At 44.8% G+C, this 23,014-nt stretch overlaps 1 protein-coding gene across 7 annotated transcripts in view; it reads right to left on the reverse strand.

The window, feature by feature from the left end:
- The window catches only part of YEATS2 (YEATS domain containing 2), a 48,838-nt gene extending 25,871 nt beyond the window's left edge, over positions 1-22,967 (reverse strand). For 2 of the 7 annotated variants that reach the window (XR_014854115.1, XM_085069758.1), the window contains exons 1-13: positions 22,872-22,966; positions 22,012-22,124; positions 18,828-18,925; positions 18,634-18,726; positions 15,350-15,592; positions 13,091-13,206; positions 11,741-11,902; positions 9,917-10,028; positions 8,368-8,412; positions 7,155-7,341; positions 5,203-5,442; positions 3,269-3,427; positions 752-855 (exon numbers count right to left, since the gene is read on the reverse strand). Coding sequence is in view for 6 of the 7 variants with exons in the window: in XM_085069758.1 (XP_084925884.1) it covers positions 752-855; positions 3,269-3,427; positions 5,203-5,442; positions 7,155-7,341; positions 8,368-8,412; positions 9,917-10,028; positions 11,741-11,902; positions 13,091-13,206; positions 15,350-15,592; positions 18,634-18,726; positions 18,828-18,925; positions 22,012-22,111 (1,659 nt within the window). In the remaining variant the exon portion in view is untranslated. Of the gene's footprint in view, positions 1-751; positions 856-3,268; positions 3,428-5,202; positions 5,443-7,154; positions 7,342-8,367; positions 8,413-9,916; positions 10,029-11,740; positions 11,903-13,090; positions 13,207-15,349; positions 15,593-18,633; positions 18,727-18,827; positions 18,926-22,011; positions 22,125-22,573; positions 22,721-22,871 lie in introns of those variants that run through there. The other 5 variants (XM_085069761.1, XM_085069760.1, XM_085069759.1 and 2 more) reach the window with 4 other exon arrangements.
- Between the last annotated feature and the right edge of the window lie 47 nt (positions 22,968-23,014).

Genomic DNA, 23,014 nt, shown 5'->3' on the forward strand with positions numbered 1-23,014 from the left:
CTGACTGGCAAGCCTTCCCCCACCATATCCTGCATTAATACTGTGGCTTGGAGACAGGGAAACGCTCCTGCTTCCAGCAGCACACCCACCAGCTGCTTCCAGAGCCTTGCTAACGCCACTTCCCTGCCAGAAATATCATTCCTAGCACAAAATGTGGGAGAGATTTTATGTGAGACAGTTCAGCTCTGTACCTTTTGGGCTTTGCAGATCAGAAGCATGAACTGTATTTATTGCTGTTTGTTTACACATCCAAATGTCACTCCACTGCTTACACAAACATTTTTCTAAATGCAGGCAGTTGTAAAACCGTGACATGAGTTATTTTCAGGCTGCTAGGAACAGCTGCTGTACAAAAATAATGAATGGAGTGAAGGTTTTGAGGCAGGCACCTCTGGTTTAATCACACACTGTCACTAAGTGAACAAGATCAAAGTCAGCTACAGAAGAGCTTTCATGAAAGATACAATGTTTTGGGAGCTCTGCCCTCCATGGATTTCCTTGCAGAAAAGTAAAAGAGCAGTGCCTTTAACAGATATGTAGGCAAGCCTAATTAGAGCTGCATGAAGTGACACTATCATCTTGTATAACCACCATGGTCTCATATGGCTCCATCTGTTAGAAACAGTAAACCTTCACATGAAATGCCAATCTAAGGAACTTGCCTGAAGTGCAGAATTTTTAACATTAAAAAGCCCCATTTAATAGGAAGCTGCACTTTAAATGGAAAGTACATACCTAATGAGAACATTACCTTGACAGCTGAGGTGACAAAACTGCTCCCATGGGTCTTTGACACAGGAGATCCAGTCCCGTGAGAGGCCTGACAGACACTGCTCAGTTTGCTGGTCGGGCTCCCTGTGCAGCAGGAAATAAAGCAGATGTTGGGTGAGGGCTGGGAGCAGGGCCACTGCACACATGAAACCTCTTCTAACAAGGAACAAGGCATTTCATTTCCACTGCATTCTCCATGAGGTACATCAGCAGGAACTGCCATGGGCACAGAATAAATCCACCTGCAGAAACCACGCCCCAGGGAAGGTACTCTCCACCCAGAGCTCTGTAAGCTGCAAGCAAATGGTCAGGTACCTTCATGGTGGCTGAGGATACTGACTACAGGTGCAAATATGTGAAATTAGGACAGAACTTGCTGCTGCAGATGTAAAGTCCTCTGCTGCCCAGACGCCCTCTGAACCCACACTAGCCTTGGACACTGGCACGGACGAAAGCTTGAAGAGGGAAGGAAAAGGAAGGCCAGAAAAGGAGGGAGAAAAAGTGAGGAGTAACAAAAGCAAGGGTCAGTGAGGAAGGTAAAGGAAGAAACAGAAATAAGGAATGAAGCCATAGGGTCCTCTGTGGCAGATGTTCTTCCAAAATTAACAGACTGACACATGTGCCACGGCACTCTCCTGATGCCCAAGATGGACATGTGGGGATTCAGTGGTAAACTTACCCTGCATTACCAGTGTGTGTACACAAGACTGCTCTTGAGCAGTCTTGTTACTGCTGCTGTTGGGCTGGTTTGTCAGTTTTGTTTGTTCAAGAGACACCAAAGCCATGGATTACACACACGAAAGCAAAAAAAAAAAACAATCTCTCATACAGTTGTACTATAATCCACCCTTGAGTTTTAGAAGTAAATGAACAGCCATTTCTGACAATAAGGGCTTTGGGAAGGCTGGTTTTCAGAGAGTATGAAGATCTAACTCCTTAAATACAATCTGCAACCTAATCAAAAGTGCCCCAGTGACTTCTTCTGTAATACACGTTATGCTCAATCCAGCCTGGCTGCTGTTGCCACAAAGTCAGTTCCACAGACTCTCTTGCTCGCTCACACAGGGTCTGGTGATGAAGCTCTCTAATAACAAAGCTGTTTGGAGAAGGGAGGGTATCAATTTTCTTATCTGACTCGTGCAGGATACAGGGAAAGCACAGGAGTGCAGGAAGGGAGAGGCAGCAGGCAGTCCCTGACAGGCCACTCGGTACTTACATCTCAGCTGTGGTGAGAAACTGAATCATTAACAAAAACTGCACTAATATTTGTATGCCCTAACTATCTGGTGCACCTACACATCCTATCCTCCACACAAATGCCTACTAGAAGAGCCCAAAAGTTACCCAAACCATGATAAACCACTTTGACAGAGTAGACAGTCAGGCTGGAGGTAAAGAAGAAACAGAAAATAAGAGGCAGAACCCCCCCAACCAACCAAAAAAACCTCAATCAATCAATCAATCAGTCAAACTCTCATTGTGGAACAGCTTCAGTCTTACCAAGAAAGCCCCAAAACATACTTAAAAGAATTCAGATACAGCTACACAATTCCTGCCAATTACCCTACGGATTCCCTCTGTGCTGAAGTTAAAATTAACATGACAGCTGTGTTCCCTCAGATAAAAGGAAGAACCATTAGTAAAAATAATTTTTCAACCATGCCCAGCATGCTTTCCAACCATGCCCAGCAAATGATTTGTGTTCCATGGATGCAGCACTCCCTCACTTGGCCCTGGGCATCCTGCAGAGATGCTGGGAAGCACACACATGCACAAACAAGTGTGTTTTAAAATAGACAGCAGCTCCTGGCCATATATCACAACAAATAAATTACTTCTGAGGGACCTTCCTACTAGCCTCAACACAAAGATTACTGACTGAACTCCTCTACCCATCACCTGTGTCCTGCAGTTCAGCCCTCCCCATGGCCCCAGGCTTTTGTCACCACTGAAGAAATCCAATTAAAGGAATCCAAACCAGCTGGAATTGGACCAGGTAGAAACTGAGAGCAGTACCAAAACCCAGCATGTCTGCTCTCCTGGTAACCAGAGTTTATGCATTTCAGCATCTACTGTGCCCCACTGGGACCTAAGACTGATCCGCCAGTCACTGCAACCTCTCCACACTCTTTGCCACATCCACACCACCATTCTCACCCAACCACCTCTGCACTGTTTCTGTCTAAATCTGTGCCCCACAGCCTGCATCACTTTCCCTCTTTCCCTTTTGACCTGAAAAGAACTGGCTCTTTTTGAGGAGATATCTGTGAACTCAATTTGGCTTTAAATTGTGCTGTTTTCTAAAGGAAGTTAAACTCAAGTCTGAGACACCCTCAGCCATGCACACAGGTCAGCTGTGCAAACCAACACCTTCCTCTTTCTCTGCTGAGTACTTTTCCATCTTCACCAGCTAAAATGCTGCTGTTATTCTGATCATTTGAAAGGGAGAACAAACGGGTAAGACTAAGCCACTGCCTTCTGTGATCACACTACACACCTGTGCTTGTGGCTGCTGCTCCAACCGTCTGTCCAGGCTTGTCCACAATAATATACGGATTATTAATGACTGAGCTAGCAGAGCCTTGCTTCATGTGCACCGGAGTGGACGTTGGGGTACGAGGTAGTGGAGATGGACTAGGGGTCGATATTGGAGAACCTTAAGAAAAAAAGTCCAATGCTTCTAGCTTGTAAATGTTGTCAGAATATAAAAACATGGCAATAGTAGTACTTTTGAAAACGGCTTAGAGAAGGAACATTTTTTGAGGATGCATTTCCCAGCCTGTGAGAGATCACAGGACTTGGAGAAGGAAAGAGGAGACAGAAGGAAAGGAAAAGGCATATAAAGCACTACAGCTCATAGCTACCTTGGACATGCTCTGCCTACTACGACAAGCAGGGCTCAAAGGGAACTTGAGAAGCCATCTGGTCTATCCCTGAATCCTGAGGGATTTACCTGCACCATTCTCATTGCCAAGACCAGAGCACCCAGGAAGATGAAGAAAGAGAGCTGAGCTCTCTTTCCCTTGTGCAGCCCATGGTACAGGCATTCAGAGTGGGAACCCAGGAGCTCCCCTAAAAGGGCTGCTTGGAACAGCCTTGGGCAGCATGAACGCCTGGGTCCCTTCACTGCTCTGGTCCCCTCACTGGTCTGACTACAACAGAAACCCTTAAAATCTATCTGTCAGTCGTGCCACTTCTGCGTAACATGGCCAGGAGAGAGAGCAACTAGAGAAGAAAAAAAGCTCCATGAAGAGTTAAACAAGAAATTCAGAGAAAAGGACAGGCAAGGCAAAGATCAGAGAAGAGACAGCAGCAAGCACCAAGCTTCACCTGCCTGTTACTCTACTGTCTTGACAGTTACTGAGAATTAAAACAGAACATAAATGCTCATTAAATAAAATCTCCATGTTTTAAAAAGTGCTTTAAAATCTGAAAGGGGCAACCCTTCTCAGCAGACAGCAGAACCTTGGAAAAATATTTAGCAGGGAAACACTGAAATAGCAAAGATCAACAAAGAATAGTCAAAGGACTTTAGGAAAGATTGGATAGCCCCTGTAATTCCTGCTTTCTAGGAAGCTTTGGGAAAAGAAGATCAAGAGAAGAGCCTATAAAGAAAGAATAAAGCTTGACATAGGTTCAAGTGTAAATCAACCTGAGTACAGTTTTAAGATGTCAAGGAACAATACTGAAATTCAGTTAAAAAACCCCCAAAACAACAAAACCAAACCAAACCAACAAACTAGACCCACTTTAAGAAAATTATCTGGGAGCAGATCACCAGAAATCACACATACTAATAGCTGGTGCTTTATCCTCTCTACCCTGAACACCAGAGAATTAAGAGCTGCAACAGGTCATCTTGGAGCTTCACAGCAAGTGCCATAGTAAGCTCTACATAAATACTTTCTGATGTAAAACATCATCCAGTAACTGGTATCACACCCAGGCAGGGAAGGGACCACAAGTGAAATGAGCAAAGCAGCACCCTGGCCATGTTTGGTTCAGAAGCTGTCACATTGCTCACTGCAGCCAACTGGCAATTTAATCCAATGCAAGGTGGACTTTTGGAAGACAAAGAGGGAAAAGAATGGCTTCTTCCCACATAAAAATATTCCACACGAAAGATGTGTCCTTGCCTGGGCCTTTCTGCAGGTAGCAGTCAATTTCAAGACTATCTATTTCATATTTAAAAGCTTTCAAGAACAGGGAGAGAACAACTCTCATCCTACTTTTGATCTGTTGTGATGCATTTCACATTTTTATTTTTTCCTCGAACATTAAGAAGTGTGCTTAGCTCCTTATTCTAGAGTTTCCTACTGTCTGATGTTCCAAGATTGGCAGAAAATCAAAGGAAGGACACAAAACAAGTCCAACTGGTTCACTCTCTTGTTTTCCAGGGGGAGGCACTCGGGTAAGTAAACTAACATTCACCTGATACAATCTTGCAACTCATGGTGATAGGCTGGAAGGATTTTCCTGGTGACTCTGCAGGGCTTGGACTCTGACCTTGAGGCACTATTTTACAGCTAGCTGCAATGGGTTGAAAGGCTGAATTTCCATGAGACCCAAAGGCAACTTTCTGTGTGGCTAACTTGGTGGGAGTCCGTTCTATCGAGGATGGCAGGGAATAAAACGCGGCATGTCTTTCGGTTTCAGCATTCCCAGAGAATCCTGATTAAAACAGGGAAAAGAACAGAAATAGTTCTTAGGCTGACACATCTAATTCCTTACTGTGCTTCTCTACACAAACATCACTCAGGTATGATAAATACGCTCTTGAAGGAAGGAGGGAAGGAAAAGCAACTGGTGGGAAGCACTTGAACAGGGAGAAAGGGAGGTAGGGAATTGCTCCTGCACAGGCCTGTTGGATCTGCTGGACAAGAAGAATAAAACGATGCCATGCACAGCCTGTTCAGCTGTGGCAGGGGATCAGCCACTTCTTACAGATTTTCTTGGAATGCCCCTTCCACTGACCAAAAGCTGCTGGTAGTTCCAAGTGTCCTTGGTCAGGGCTCCATAGGACTAAGGCTGGATCCCTTCACAGAGAATCTCGCAGTGTGTTTTTTGGAGTAAGACTTTCATGAGACCAACAACTGCCTTTTGAGCCAGGCTAAGGAATCCACTTTATTTGGGTTGAAGGAGATCAATCAACCTGGAGCTGCTGAGAGAAGCTACTGCCTGTCAGTGTAAGGAGGTAGGTTTACTTCCTTCCTCTTGGCTGTAGCACTGCTCACCTGAAGATGCTACAAATCTTCCTGTTTGAATAAAAACCCTGTGCATTTAAAATTTGGTTGTGTTTGTCCTTTTTTGGTCAAAAGAAAAGACCACATTTAAACTGCAAACATTATTTTTGCTGAGCCTGAACACCACCAGTGTCATCAGTGCCTACCAGGAAGCATAACCATGCATGGCACTAGCTTACAGCCACTCCTTGAGCACAGGAGTGTTGGTATAAATCAAGAAAAGCACCAGACCATGCTGCATCTGACACTATTTTGAAATATAACGTTGCTGTTTGCAGAAGGATTCTCACACTAGAGAGTGTAAACTGTAACATACACCCTTGTCTCTCAGCCCAGTTAACCAAGGTCTGTCATGCAAGCCTTGACACCCTGTGTTCCAGAAAACAAAGCTAAATGCCAACAGAGGCACAGCTCTTCCTACAGAGGCACAGCTCTTCCTACTTCACACCAACTACAAATCCTAGTAGTAGATGGGTCAGCACTGCCTGTGCCAGGCAATCCAAGTGATCCTAAGGCCTCAATGCTGCCCCACTGCAATGGGCCCTTCTTTTCCTGATCTTACAGGGGAAGGGGAGAATGAGACCCTGACATGCAGTGATGCCATCATCCCTCCAAGAAACACACATTACCTTTTCAGTCTCTAGTCTCAACAGCACAGTAACTACAGTTACATAGGGATTTTTGTTCCCTCACAGTCAGCTCATGTTAGGCACTAACATATATAACTGAACACACTGCTAGACCAATTCCTTAAACATACACACAGTCCCCAAAACATTCAGAAACCTAAAAACTCCTCTGAAAACAGTCTGCCAAAGCCAAAACTTCCAGTGCTATTCAACCACTTTTTTTTCCAGTTGCATCTGCTGTTGTTCCTTATTCACTATATTTTAGCAAGACAGAGCATGTTTAACAAACTTCAGATAAAAAACCCAAACAAAACCAAACCAAACTCCAAAACCAAGTAATCTATAACAATTTCTGAATTACATTTCAGAGCACATTAAGGAAATATGATCTGGGGAGAGCAACAAGCAGGTAGAACCAGCAACCTTTAAGGCATAAGAGCAATTAAGAGGTGGTATCCAGGAGAGCCAAAGTTCCAAGAACTTGAATTTCAGCAACACTCATTTGCTTTACCTTTGTCCACAGAAGCATCTGGGCTGGAGTCCCGCAACTGTTTAATTGGTGAAGAAGCTTTAACGGGTGCTGGGATACTCAGTGGCAAAGATAAAGATGTAGGAACATCAGAAAGGTCAGACTCTGAAGAGTGGGAGAAGAGATACTCCTCACCAAGGGAATGCCTGTGTAGCTCCACATCCACTACCTTCCAAAAACAGGAGAAAGGACATTAGTATTTGGTAGCTAGGTAAAGATATAAAAACCAAAACGAACTATGCCTTTTTATTTTAATGCCTAAAAACCTCTCCCTTTGTTTTCCCCAACTCTAAATAACATTTCCATTCATTTCAGGGACAGCTCCCAAAGGTCCAGCAGTATCTGGGCTAAGACAAAAATCTTGCAACACTGAACCCTTACAGTAAAAGAGCACATGTCTCAGTCCATGGGGAAATCTGAACTGTAAACACTGGAAGGATTACAGAGCCCAGCTCCAAGCAACCCCCTAAAGCAAGGACTGCATACCCCTGTAGGGACAGGCACAAAACTGAAGCCTGCCTTTTCTGATAAAGCCTTGAGAAACACACCACATGATCTACTCTTCAAAAGTGCTCTTTAATCACAGTAGACATTTCACATTAGTGTTTTCTCCACAAACTGAAAAGCTGAAGTAATGTGATTTCACTATAAAAATTTCCATTCACTACAGCACAAGGGAAAAACAATTTCAAGGAAACTTTACAAATATAGCAAACTGGGTTATTAATTGATTAATTTAAGAGTTCATTTTCCATTAATGTCCTGAATCTTAAAGATACAGAAATTTAGAAGTACTTAATACACTAGAAAATTTTAGCAGCATTTTTGGGTGATCCCTTCAACTTAAATTCTTTATGTATAAGCTCTGTAGCACATCAGAATGCAAATCAGAACATTTCAGAACCAAAAGCTTCACAAAGCAATAAAATTTAAAGCTGCAGTACAAGCCAAGTTCTTTGTGAAGGAAGGGCTGGAGACTGTCTGCCCTGAACCAGGAAGGAGAAAAAAATTACTTTTGTCATGAATAGTGACAAGGTGTCATAATCCTTTCATTCAATAAGAGAGCAAAACCTACATTCCAGAAATTGTGAAATCAAATGGGTCTGACTCTGTGCTTAGTCCCATGCATCTTTTCTTTTTAAACATCCTTAAGGGAATCAAAATACAAGATCCATCCCCTGACCCTCTGACTCACCGTTTCTGCACCAAGAGTCTGCAGGCCTGTGTAGGTCCTGTCCAGCTGGATAAGACAATACAATATATTAGCTAGGGCAAAGCAATACATTAGCTAGAATTTACAACACAAATTGTTTGAAAGAAGTTTCAAACTTTCAAACTATGTAAGTTGAGCAACAGCACATCCAATTTTTTGAGGCCCTAAGGGCAGAAATCTGCGTGCTCTGATAAGTGTGCTCTCTTCTGCAAAAAATTCAGCCATGACCCGAAGCCCACACTAAAGTGCAAAGGAACAAAAAAGCCGAAGAAAATTAGATTGTTGAGGGAATATTTCCATCTAAGAAGACTCCTCAAGCAGTGTCCTTTTTTTATTCTTGATGTCAATATAAGGAAATAATTATGAGAAAAACTCTGAGTTTTCAACTGACCAACACAACAAAGGCTATGTTTACACTATAGTTTTTGATTAAGTAACTGATCACAGCGAGCCATCAGCTGATAAAGAGGCATAACATCCCAGAGGCATCTGTTAAGACACCTACAGAAGGAGCTGGGTTTGAGAGGTGCACAGTGTGCCAGAGCTCAGGGGCACAAGGGATGCCAGTCACAAAGGAGGGCTCAGCTCACCCATACACCCCCACAGCAGCTACAGGCTCAGTATGAGAACAGCAAAGATTTGCTGATTTGAGCTCCTGTGTGCCATGGACTGGCTCAGTTTTCTCCTGTAGGCTGAGCCTCCTTCACTGTCCATCACAGTGTTAATAATTTCTCCCCAAGTCACATCTCCCCAAATATATTTTACTCACCATCTGCATTAAATGTCCCTAAGTTGCAGGGGAATATTTTCAACCTCCTCTACTGTCTATATTTAGGGTTGCAATGAGTTATCTTATTCAGCATGAAATTCATTAATGCAGGCAGAGTTCAAATAAAACTAATGCTGCTCAAAGAAACAGGAGGCTAAACCAGCTCAGGACTTAAGTCCACTAATGCCAGGGACTACTAATTAAAAGGAAAACGAGCAATGGCCTAGTTTTCCAGGACTGCTGCATACTATAAACCCTGAGTGTTGCAGGGGTGAATGAGTTGGAAAAGGGAGCTCTCTTCAAAGGGAACATGGTCTGAATAGGGAATCTCAGCCCACCCTGCCCACTCTAACAACAAAGATAATCATTAGCTGATACCTGCCTGTGCTGAAGGAACAGACATGGCAGCCACTTTACTAGCAGAAAGATGGCCCTGAAGCACCCTGTTCGGTTAAAGCCAGTGAAAACATGATAAAAATCTCAAAGTGTAGGGAAAAAACAGGTAAACACTGCTGCTCTGAGCACACTCAGCTCCAGCTGCTGCAAGACTGTGTTCCCTGATACTGCATCAACTCCATATTGCCAAGGTAAGAGGCTTTCCTGGATCTATTTCAATTCTCCAGCTCAACTATTCATGTGAAAATAACCAGTAGGACACTCCTAACACAGAGAGGCAAAAGCACATAGACAAGCAGAGCGTCTTCTAGATTATGCAAAACAGTTCATTTAAATGCCTTTCTCTAAAGTATTTTGTTCAAGTACCTTCAAATTGTGTATGATATCAATCCTTTTGTTCTGGCTATCCTTGAAGTGTATCTGCACTCTCACTGGAAATTCTCCCCAGCCTCTCCTGGTCAGGTGAAATGGAGGTTCTCTGGAAACAAATGGTGGTTACATTTGGCTGCAGAAGTGGTCTAGCTTTCACCTCCCTCCTTATCAGAAAGCCAAAGACTGTTTTTCTAGCTGACAAGTAAAGCTATATTCAGGTCTGCTACTCACCACAGAGAGTGTAATCACAGCAATGAGAATTTTATGGCTTTGGACAGCTGAAAATATACTTTAACTTTACACAAGGGGACAGGGAAGAAAATGGTAAAACACTGTTGGATAAGACACGTGGGAAACAAGTGTCATATTTTTAAAAAGAAGACAAAAAAAAGGCTGTGCTATGTCAAATGAAAAACACTCGTTTAAAATAAACCCAAGTCAGCTCACTGCAAGCAGCAGTGCAGTATTTTCCAATCATTTCCTGCTCTTCCCTATCAAGTAGCAAAAAGGCACACACTTCATGTAACACCAAATTAACACTATATGAACAAGGAAAAGTTAACCACTGTCATTCCCCAAGCTGAAAATAAAGGGTGTTTTATCTGTAACATTTACTGTTACTTTGTATTTCAGCTTATTAATGTAAATGCAAATGTAGTTTCTGCAACAGAAAAAAATGCAAGAGGTTTAAAGGAGATTTTTAGTTCATAACATTAATATTCACTACGATGACTGGGACTGTGACACCAGAAATCAATTAACCAGATGGGATTAAAACAGAAGATAAACAGCATTGACATGATGGAAACTGAGAAAGGCACAAAAAGACAGCAATCAAATATAATTTGGTAAATTACAGAATACAAAGGAGTTTGCTTTTGTCCTGCTCAGGGTTGCCTTCTCAGAAACATCACTGAGCCATACCAACACTTCTTACCCCGGGAAAGTCTTCCTGGAGCTGCCTTTCAGTAGTTTAATTTTGCCAGAGTTAAGTTGCCATTCAGTACCTAAGCAGTCCTCCCCACACTCCTCCCTCCAAGAGGCAGCTAAAAACTGGAGAATTATTCTCCAGTGGAGAATAATTTCTTTAGAAAGACACCATCTATTTTGAAGGCATCCTCCCTCTGTCTTGTCCAAGGCAGAAGGATGAAAGGCTGACAGGGCATTTCCCTGCAGCAGTCAAGAGAGAACCTACCCCACCCCAGTCACAGCTTGGAAAACAGGTGTGGAATAGAGGTTTGGGAGAGCACAGAGAAGCTGCCCCATTTCTGTAGCACCAGCACCATCACACTGATGGGAAATTCCTCAAAGCACAAAGCCAATGCCACTGATCTCACTAGTGTGGAGAAATATTCTGGAGTGGAATATTCATGCCCAAACACACATGTAGCATTAAAAATATGGGCAAATAAGCTTTCTGAGACTCCTCTTTCTTTTCCATGCTGGAATAGATGAGTGGTAGCAAACATTTCTTTTAGCACCAGAAGTCTAACCTGAGCAGCAGAGAGTGTATGTAACACATACAGGAGATGCACAACCCAAATAGCATGAAATGTAACAACTGAATGCTTTTTCTCAGAAGGAAATTAAAGAAAAAAAAAACCAAACAAGCCAATAAACTTGTTTGGCATATTTGCTACATAAAAAACCTCATTTATTTTTACAACTACTTTGGAGTAGGCCAAGTTAAGCCAGAGGTTAAATACAGACATGGAATACTAAACCAGGAAAAGAAGTTGTTAATTTTCTAAGAAACTTGGCACTGTAAACCTGGCAAGCCTAAAGACAGGAATAATGACTGGAATAATTCCTTATTACCTCACTTCTACCAGGTCATTAGGTTTGTAACTGGGATGGAGGAAGAACCAAACTTTCTTGACAAAATGGTTTATGCTGGGTTCTCTCCGAGAGCCTCGGACGTACACCATCCATTTATGGGTTGACTGATCATTTTCTTCTCTTTTGTCAGGGGGAATGTACCTAGCAAAGAAGTGAAATAACACAAGGTAAAAATCCCAAAGAGACTAATAAAGCAAAAAGTATTTCCGGAAAGATTAGGCAAAAAAATTGGGAATGTTAAAATGCCTGTAGGAACCTTGCCCCCTGCACAGCTCTGATCATTTGTCCTCACTCTGACAGTCCATCCAGGAACAGGTATAGGTCCCATAATCTACTCTAAGTTTCTTACACATGTCCTCTGTTTTAATGCACAACTGCTCTATGATATTCACCCACTTAAACATTTGGGTCTTATTTAAGAAGACTTAATTAAACATTCTACCACTGTCAAATTCCTTATCCCATCCTATTCTGAGATATCAAGAAGCAAAACCACAGCAGAACACATCATCAGCAACTCTGCTAGCATAAATACAAAAAAATACAATTCTTATAAAGTTTTAAGCAACTTCAGTCACTACTTAGTTATGGGTCCAGCCTTAGGTAGATTTTCAAGATGCCATTCTGACTTTAAGTTTTGTCAGCAAATGTCTGACACATTCCATGCAAAAGACTGACTCGATTAGAGCAAGGATGGAGAGTTAAAACCTGCAACTGTCCATTTTCCTAAAACTAATGCCTTTCTTCACTAATTTCCTTGAAGATTGAAGTTATATATATTTACCTGTCTTTTTCTTTTAAATATAAATAAAAACTGTATAAATTAATTTGTTTAGACTAATCTGAACCTGCACAATTTTCCTTACTGTGATCAGCAGTACATTGCTCTTTTGGGGGTTTTTTTTCTGTTTAAAAATCCCCCACATTATACCTATGGACACAGTGAATCAGCCAACTAATTCAATTAGCCAACACACTGAATTAGGACAACTTGCTTTTCCAAATTTTCAAGGGAAAACTTCTGACTTTTAACTGATCAAAAAAAGCTTCGACTTCCCTTGAGACTTGAACGACTTCCCTTGAGAGAAACAGATCTTAAAACTTCCATATATATATAAATTTATAAATAAAATAACCACTAAAACACCTGTTTCTTCCACAAAAAAACTCATGCTGACACCAGAGGAGAGCTGCCTTGGGTACAGTGATTATTCAAGGATAACAGGTCATATTGTGACAGCCTAGCAATTTCATTTGTCTCCTAATTTTAACTTTCTATTCAATTTAATCCTGAAATAAAGGACCATCCCTCAGGCTCTGGATACTAACTTGGAGACGTTGCCAACCACAATCGTTTTCTTCACATAAAGTCGTGAAGTTTCATCATTTGACAGTCCGGCATTTCGTTGTCCTGGTTTTTGAGAGCTTGAAACACCCGAACTGTCCTGAGGGTAGGGGAAGAAAAAAAAGGCAAACAAAAACCCAAACATTCCTCTTAAACATCATTTTGTTTGGTGCTAGAAAAGTAAGGTGTTTTAAAAAAAAATAAACCTGCATAAATGAAAGACCAACAAGGAATCATCCCTAAAAATACTTAAATCGCTCTCCAGGCACATTTAAGCAACTCAGGCATTAACAATGCTCTCCTTCCTAGCCAAGAGCACACTCTGTGGCTTAGCTGAGTGGACATGGTGCGACATCCCATGGAGCTGAGCCATGACTTCAGCTTGGGTTTCAAAAGCACTCCTCCTTCACTGTCTGAAATAAAACCAGGCATGGCTAAAATGGCATCAAGTTGGTCGCTAATCAGGAACAAAGTTAAATCGCCCATGAGTGGGGGCTGAGAATGTAAATTTTTCTCATTGCCAGCCTCTGCTGCTCTGGGGAACTCTGGTGTTGCCTCACAGTGAATAATCGAGGCTGGGTTTGAGACAGGAATTCAGCTCCAACTGAGGAGGGAGAACAGCCATACCCTGTCACTGACATCCAGGTAAACCCACAAATCCACAGCAATACCAAGGCACAGCAAATCCAGCCACCCTGTAACACAACCCCAGCTATTAAGCAGCAGCCAAGACTCCCAGTACAATGATCTGACCACCCACTATGCCAACACAAGTGGAAGTTTTGTCTGCATAGGAATGAGAAGCTTTTCTACAACCCTGTTGGATGAAGTGTCTGTCTGGAGAACAAAGGACTGCCATCCTCGAGTGACCACGGAGCACCCACTGGAGTGCAGTCCACCGAGCACTCACCAGATGAGGGTCAGCATGGGGAGCACTGGATTCACTAAGGAGCCATTCCCACTCCTCTGTTAAGTCAGGGATGCCTCAAAGGAGCAAGGAGCCACAGAAGGCTGGGATGGCTCCTGCTCCTCATCACTCCCTCAGCCCCACAGGCTGCGCTGGTCAGTGATGCACCAATGTGCTACCTCCAAGCAATAAAACTGGTCCATGTATGTCCCCAGCAGAGAAACAAGTTCTATTGGTCTCGTGGTGGACGATACAGGTGGGTTCATATTCTCTATGGCTCACCTGCCTTCTGCTACAGACCCTAAGCAGGGTTCCAGCAAACTGCAGCCCTGCTATCAAGGGTGTCATACCGCCCAGTGGAGGCAGAATCTCTGCTTTCTGCCATATATTAGTGCAACTTATTCAGATGCAGAATGCAGCCATATTCACTGAGACATACCCACTCCTGGCTGTACTCCTCTGGCAGGCCTGACCACTTAAAGGAACTGAAAGGAAACTGAAGAGTTTTACCTCACCTATGAAGGCACATTTCATCTGCAGGCACTGAGTGAGCCTCCCCAGTGGAGCTACCTGCAGCCAACAGGTGAAGCATTTGTGTGGCTGCACAGTAAGCCACAAAGGGTATGGATCCAGGTCAAAAATAACCCCCAAAAATGCATGAGGGAACATTGACAGAACATATTTTTAACTTGAGTCAGACTGGTTCAGTTAAGCAAATGGTGATAATGCACAACAGCAAGCAGCACCATCAGGACAAAAACAATTCAAACTGTGCATCCAGGCTCTACCAGCTCATGCTGCCTGGGTGAGCTAACCCTCCAGTGTTAATGTTTGCACTACAGGCTGCTTGAGGAGGCCAAACCCCTCCAGTGGATCAACCATTCTAAGCAATGCAGTCCCACGGGCACCCAGGGCCAGGCAGCAGCATTACTTCTTGAAAACACTGCTGGAAACAACACATATTGCTCCCCTCTGCAGGCTCCACCCTCCCAACCTGACTTCCATCCGTGCAGCAAAGCCCTTTGCTCAGGCTGTGCAGCCCCTCCTTCCCCAGAGGCTGTGACCGAGAGGGTGACAGAGCTGTGCTGAGCCCACGGCTCTCCCCGGCCTGCTGACCTGGCTCTGGGCAGGACTGAGGTAAGAGCAGGTACGTTACAGACACTTCAGTTGGCCTTACAGCAAAGCCAGGCTGAGGGAGTGGGAGCAAGCGGTTGGAGAGGGTAAGAAACAGATCTTCAGCAAGGTGGGTGAAAACATGAAGAGCTCCTGGTGCCAGCACCGAGTCCTCAGAGCACACATCTCCAACAACTTGATCACCACTCGAGTTTTACTTTACCCGGCCAGCATTTCTGCTCTGTCTCTGGTCCAGGCTGTTTGTCAGCCGCTCGTCTGCATCCAAGTTGCCATTGTCTTTGTCCAGGAGAAAGTCATTGTGCTGAGAGAGCGAGTCGCTCTCGGAGTGGTTGGCAGAGGGAGTGTCTGAGCCCTGGTTAGCTGGAGACGATGATCTAGAGGGAGATTCCAAGAATTTCTTGATTGAAGGGTGGTTAAGAATTGTTGCATCGCATGACCTGGTCCCCTGCAATGAAGAGGTCAGGAAGATCCGGTCACTATTTCCCTGCAGCCCAGGTAAAAACAAAGCTGTTCCAGAAGGGAAAAAAAATCAATGTATGAAGAAAGAACAAATATTTAATCAGCTGCCCAGCAGGAAAAACATATGCTGCAGAAGATAAAAGCTTAAAAGGGCTCTACAGAAACAGTACCCCAAATTGAATCTGTTCCTTCAGACCTTCTGACCTCAGAAACCCATCAGGTTTTGGAAAGCAGGACTGCAGCCTACTCAACTACCTATAATATCCCTTTGAAAATAACCTCTTCCCTTCCTGTGCAGAGACCCACAGTCTCACCACACACAGGAAGGCTACAGCTGCCCAGCTCTTGCAGGCAAGCAGGGTAGGTAAGTGCATCAGGCTCCTTAGCTTTGACACTCACTGGCAGTCCTGTCAATAATTATGAGGCAAGCTACACATACTAACACCCTGTCTGCTCCCAAAGCTTAACGGGATAAACAACAATGTGCTTAGGCATGCTTGCAAACTTTCCTCAAAACAGACATCTCAGAGCTAATCTTAGATCCTCCTAAACCTCCAAGGGGGAGGACAGGGCAGCCAAGTGTTTAAATCACTTTTGTTTTTTTCATTACCATGACAAAGGCCCTTCTTTTTGTCTTGCATTTGCTTTTTACCTCAGAAGTAGAAGGAAAACATCCATTAACTCAAAACAATCGTCCCATGGCCACTTCTTGACCCCAGACAGCAGACCACCCTGTCACCTCGGTCTGAGGATGAACCAAGTCAGCAGAAACACCCCTGTGCAGCAGCAGAGCACTGACAGACAGACAGCCTCTCTCCAGCTCCTGCAGCCACAGACTCACACCACAGTGGCACTGGTAGCTTTTTTCACAGGCAGTACCAGCTCAACGAGGCTTCTTCCCTGCCCAAACCACCCGGATCTGCCAGGCTGGAACAATTATTCATGGGGCAGGTCACAAAGGAAAACAAATCAAGAAACTGCTTAGGGATTTATTTGTTGCTTTGTTTGCTTTGTTATTGTTTTTGTCCTTTTTCTTTCCCTTTGCAGGTTTATTTTTAATCCACATTAAGTTCCCTGATTCAAAATTCAGCCAGCATGATTGAGGGGGAGGCAGACACTCAGCATCACTACCGAGTGGCAGAACTGCCCTTGTGAGGTGGTAGCATGAGTGGAGTTAAACACTGTCCCACCCTGGCCTTTAAAGGATCTTTCCAGAACTTTCTTTCCAATTCTCAATTATGTACACAAGTGAAGCAATTAGCAACTCTCAATTACCTGCTTAGGAGAGTTACAGCCATGTATCCAACGGCAGGGACACAAAACATGTCCAAAAGACCCCGAAGCCCAAACCAAACACACACCAAGAACACCTGCTTTTGTTTTACCTCACATCAAGTAAAATGATCAACACCTTTTCCAATAATTTGTGGGAAAGCATAATAAAACACAATCATGAAGAATCCTAAGTCTGAAAACTCGGCAGCCTTGGATTCAAGAATTGTTTATATTTATGAGAACACGTCAGGAACTTGCATATCATCTTTCCAAAAATTCTGAATTAAACTACAAAGACTCCTATTCTACCAGAAGCAGAAACAAGACAATCTTTCACTGCCCAGTCAATCATGCATGAGCCACAATTAAAAACAGACAACAACGAAAACTGAAATCTGCAACAATTGCAACATAAAGAAAGAACTGATTTAACCTACGTGCAAATCAGGACTTTTAGAAAAAAATAAAAATGCAATCAAAGATGCAGCTAGACTAGCCATAAGCTCATAAAACTACTGGAAAACTAAACAAAGCAAGGAGGCAGCAATAAGTTTTGTGAATACCTCAAAACAATTACAAAATACATTATTTCTGCAAAGTGTGAAAATCATCAGGGGAAAAAAGTGAACACCCTGCATGGCAGAACAAGAAGAACAAGGAACAGTACAGCCCCTGCAGACACATGATGACAATGGATAAAGGCACTCTCAAAGATTAGAACCTAGGTCACATTCTTCAGCTGCCTACACAAAAATCAAAGGGGGCAGAGAGATCTCCAAGCCTCCCAAGGCTTTTCCACAATCTTTTCCAACTCCAATTGCTCAACTCAAGTTCAGTGAGGGAAAAACCAGCTGAACCTTTTTCTTTTTTACCTCACTCCAAGTTCTCTGAAAAGCACAATAGCAAAACCAGGAGTAGCATAGATAGTGAGTGCTTGGAAGAGAAATTCTTACGGGACTAGAGTGAAACCCATGTTTGCAGCACCCATTTACAGCCTCCTTCTGGAAATCAGATCAACTTGAATTGAAAAGATGGTAATACCTACACTGGCAATGAACTACATGTCATTTGGGAGTATGCACAAGTCATGAACACCTTGCAATTAGCAGTCATTAAGGGCAGAGTGCTCCGAACTGGGATTTAACTTAACAGGGTTTGAGGTTTTTTAATCTTGTGAATTTTTAATCACTCTGTGATATCTCCGTGATTATCTCCTGCTTTACTGCTGCCATCAGCCTGTTCACCAAGCCATTAACAGACTGACTGCCAGGGCAAAGGGAGGATGGTTTCACAGCACTGCCTGACACTCAAGAAGTCTTGAAATCTTAATTATTTTTCTTTTTTCCTGAAAAGTCCCCAAGCCCATCTGTTGCCACTCTCCTCCTGTGAAATGGGAAAACATATTCCACACTTTTCAGGGTTTGCAAGGACAAACTGTGCAGTGTTTGAGAAACAAGTTGCTCTCAGGGAAGAACTGAGGATGAAAAAAAACGCAGAGTATTTCAGAAACCAGAATCAGGGGCTGCTGTGCAAGTTCTCAACTGCTTCGTGAAGACTCCCCTTTGCCAAGGACCTGAGGCCCAGCTGGTGAACACAGGTCTCCTCTCCCACTGTCACCCCATTTGCAGTCTGTATTCCACCATTTCATTAAATCGCATCTCAAAACCAAACATCAGCTGAACAGCCACTGAACTCCACACCTTGCTTTGCAAAGATTCCCTAAAATCTTATTATTCCCAAAGCAGTTTTTACCTCTCCAGCTTTGAGGAGACCAGCAGAGGCATAATAGTTAGCCACAATACAGGCACGCAGCTTGTCCATCATCCTCCTGGCTTCAATCAGGCGCTGCAAAAAGAGGAAACACAGAGTCATAAGAAGCACTGCAGCAATTGCCCAGACCCCAAACACAAGGATCTTAGGTAGTTATAACAACAAAATCTTTATACCTGATCTATAACTTCGATTTCATGTTCTTTACTCTTCATTTCGACAGCAAACTGTTCCTTTATAATAGCCTCAATCTTCTGCACAGTAACATCTCGAGCTGTACAAGGCCACACATGGAAAATAAAGAAGGAGGCAGTATTTACAATTCTATTTTTGAGGCTCTATTTGACAACAGAAAGATGAAAAACTACTGTAGAGCGAGAAGTGAAGGGATAATATGTTGAGCACACACATTCATCCAGGGACGGATCATTTTCCCCCAAAAAAAGTTATGTCTTAACAAAAACCACATGTATCTTTAAAAGCTGTCTTATGTGGAGAGCTATTTTTTCCTTTTTAGGTCTGAGATGACAAGTAAAAGAAAATGGGAAGAACGGGACCCGTTTGTTTACTTCTGCCTCAGTAAAGCTGTAAACAGTGAAAGGAAAACTCCACCATGCTGGCCCAGCACAGTGGCCACTGTGATTGCGCCAGAGTGAGCTGCAACACCATGGACATTTTTCTGCTCTCCTTGGCCAGATTCACATCCAGGAAATTTACACCACATCACGCAGCAATAATAAAGCAAACTCATATTTATATGTTCAGCCCTGGCACGAAGTGCAGCCTGCTCTGGAGTGCCTACAAGCCATTTATTACTCACAAAGGAAGCTACATAATCAAAAGCTGGTCTACCTCTTACAAAATCCTCTTTCAGCACAGCAGTCAAAAAAATTTAGCCTTTCAGCAGGAGTTTACTGACCTTGGTGGAAAGTATGTAGTTTAGGATTTCAAACTGTGCAAATACCTTACAGCAAATTAGTGGCCAGGAATTATCATATTTTTCTAGGACATCCATAAACACTGGAAGAACTATTCTTTTTGCTCTACACCTACTGTAGACTTTAACATTGCCCTTCCTTTAAGTCACCTCCATTACATCAAGAGGCTTCAAACAACTTCTGTTTTTATCAAGTTTTAAGTAAGAATCTGGCAGAGCAGGAATTACACTTCTAGAAGAAAGCCTGGAAAAGGTGCTCCAGCCTGTGTCAGAAATAGTAACCCCACAGCAAAGCAGATCAGAGAAGGAGTCTGGCTTTCCCTGGAAGAATCTCACATCTCCACATGAAATAGGAGGCAACAGCACCAAGACTTTGGCTTGAGCTTCAGAGGAAGCGTGTGTCTTCCTAAAAAGTACATATTTGTTTGAAGAGGTTTCTAATACTCCAGAAGAGAGGGGAAAGAAAAGCAAGTCAGAGCTTTGCTGGCATCTTCCAGATAGCATACATAATTTTACTGTCAGATCAGGTACCTACAACAGGAGTGAGGCAACTGATGCTTCTATATGCAACAGGGATATCCTAAATAATTTTCCTTCTTTCCACATGTATTCACACACACACACATATACATATGCACACATATAGATATATATATATATACACACACACACACACACACACATATATATATATTAGGACCAGAAATAGTTCAAGCCTACATTAAAACACAATTATGGTTGAATCTATATGAGTAAGGCAAAATTAAAAACCAGAGGGATATAATTTACCTCCAGCCATGAACATCATGACAAAGAAATTCTCATGTGAGGTTAGACTTAAAATAAATCTAAACAGATTAAGGTATGAAGGCATGATTCTGCGAGGGACAACTGCATCTCTTGCCAAGGCTCATGCCATGCCACGCCAGCATTATGATGATTTAAGCACTTTAGGATTTGTGGTTATATTACAGAAGCTTTTAAGAACACTTTATATTCATTTTTTTTCCCAGCTTAGTGTCAACCACAGTCCCTCGTTAAGACCATGTTAGTGAAATTTGTGTACTTAAGGAATTCTAGTACTGAAAGTTGGAGCTCTTCCATGAGAAGAGGAAAGAAGCCAATTTGGACGAATCACCTGAATGCAAAATTCGCTTTGGCAAGGACAGTCTTCCAAGGCCCTGAGACTCTGCCCACTCATCATCAAGACCTTCTGAAAAGTTGTTTCAGAAGCAGATTGAAAACCTGTCTGCAGTCCCTGGGACATGCCAAAACAGAGGGTGGTGACTTCTGGCAGCCAGGCAGGGCAGGCAGCTGGGAGTGGTGACATGGCCAGCTCTGGCAGAGCTGCACTGGGCCCCCACTGGCAGGGCCATGTCCCATGTGGCAGAGAGGAGCTGCCCAGCAACACATTCAACCCAGAGTTCAGCCTCCTCAGGCTTGTCCAGCTGTACACCATCCTCCAAAACATCACCCACGAAGCCATCCTGTCCCTCTCCAACTGGCAGCTCCAGCTCTATTCCTGGATCTTCTTCAGAGCCCACAGCCAGCCTCGGTTTTCTCACCTCCCTGTTTGTCAGCTCTTCCCATCACGATCCTTTCTTGCTAGCTGTGCTATGCCAAAAATCACTAGCCTACTCCCTGCCCCCGGGGCAAGAAGCTCTACTCTCATTTGCCCAGAGAGACTGCAACCTGTCCCAGGCACTCTGCCAACAGGCTGGTTCCCAAAGCAAGCATATCCAAGTGTGCCAAATGCAAACCTACTCATCCAGCTACTTGCTCCACTACACTTCTTTATCCACCTCTCTTTCAGTCGTGCTCCTCTTCCTCCTCTCTTGCATGTTTCAAAGCCCTTTCCTTCTCCCTAAATTATCCCTTCTACACTTCATCCAAGAAGCTCCTTTCTGCTTGATTTGCCAGCTCTTGCAAACATTTGTCATCTTCCAACAGCAGTGTATGTACTGCAGGGTCGTGGGCTTCTTGTACCCCTCCTGCAGGGTCATGGACGTTTTTCCCCTCCCCATGCTTTACTGTGACCTCTATCCCCCAAAATGTAAACAACCTTCCAATCCTTGCCAAAGCAGACTTCAGCCACAAAACAAATGCTCAGGCTGGAGTACCACTCAGCACGGGAAGATGGATTAGCAAATGTTGCTTAGGAAGCAACATAAACCAAAGTGTTGGGGCTTTGGAGAGCTTGTGCTCCATCTCCTACCATGCACCGAAGGCTGCATCCTCATGCCTTGTGGTTCAGAGAGCAGGTAGGGATGACTACATGTACATCTTAATTTGGCCTCACAAAGCTATCACACCTGCCTTGCTCAATATCTGTCCTTTGGTCCCTTAGCTCCTACCCAGCCTGTTCCTGACTGGTTTGCAGACAGCATGCACATCCATAGAATTTAAAACTCCGCAGGTCCTACCTGACTGTTCGGCTGCTTTGTGCCGCTTGTTGGGATGTGTGATGGTGATCTCCTCATAGTCGGGGTCCTTCTCTGCAATCACTCTCTTGATCCCAGACATGTTCTCTACTCCACTGAGAGGAAAAATAAAAGCATTAACGTCTTCCACGGCGACCTTCTGGTCAGGCTTCAACCTCTCGCCATGGTGAGGCTTGTGGTGCATCCCCCGAAAGAGCAGGGGCACCTCTCTAGTAGGGGCTAGAGACCACCCCACAGGTTCACAGCCGGGAGCTGGTTCTGTTCTGTACAGCCCAGGAGCTTCAAATGCCTGATGCCTGTGGCTCCCCACAGCCTGCGTGCCCACAGCCCCAGTGGGGCTGCGTTGGCAAGGAGCCCCGTGAGGGACGCTCGGGATACCATGGTGCGGCGGGTGACTCCAGGAGAGCGGGGCTCCCTGCACAGAGGCACCACCGCCCCTGGGAGAGGGAACGCTGGGCACCCCGGCTGCGTGGGGCCGGCGGACGGGCCCCGGTGCCTCAGCCCCAGCCCGAGGCTCCCCGCTCCCAGCTGCGGGGTCACGCACCGGCTGTCCCTCGCCCAGACCCGCTCAGCCCGAGCCGCGACCCTGCCGTGAGGGGGCAGCGAGCGCCCCCGAGGCGGGAGCACCGCGGGGCTCGACCCGCAGGCGTGAGGCGGCGCGGAGGCCGCCGCGGGGGGCGGTGTCGGCGGAGCCGGTGTCGGTGCCGCCCCGGGGCGGAGGGCGGAGCGCTGCCCGCGGCCGGTCCCACGTGCGGCGGCGCCGTTCCCCTCCCCCGCCGCGCACACAAAGCCGCCGCCGCGGCCGCGCTTCTTCCCCGCGCCGCGGCCGCCCCGCCGCTCACCGCGCTCCGCCGCCCGGCCCGGCCCGGCCCCGCCGCCTGCACCGGCCGCCCCCGCCCGCCGCGCCGCCCGGGGCGCTCAGCGCCAGCCCCCGCCGGGCCGTCCCGCCGCCGCCGCCGCCATGAGCGCAGGGCCGAGCGCCGCC

This window comes from Lichenostomus cassidix, chromosome 9 (assembly GCF_008360975.1).
Source record: "Lichenostomus cassidix isolate B80296 chromosome 9, HeHo_3.0, whole genome shotgun sequence".
Taxonomy (NCBI): Eukaryota; Metazoa; Chordata; class Aves; order Passeriformes; family Meliphagidae; genus Lichenostomus; species Lichenostomus cassidix.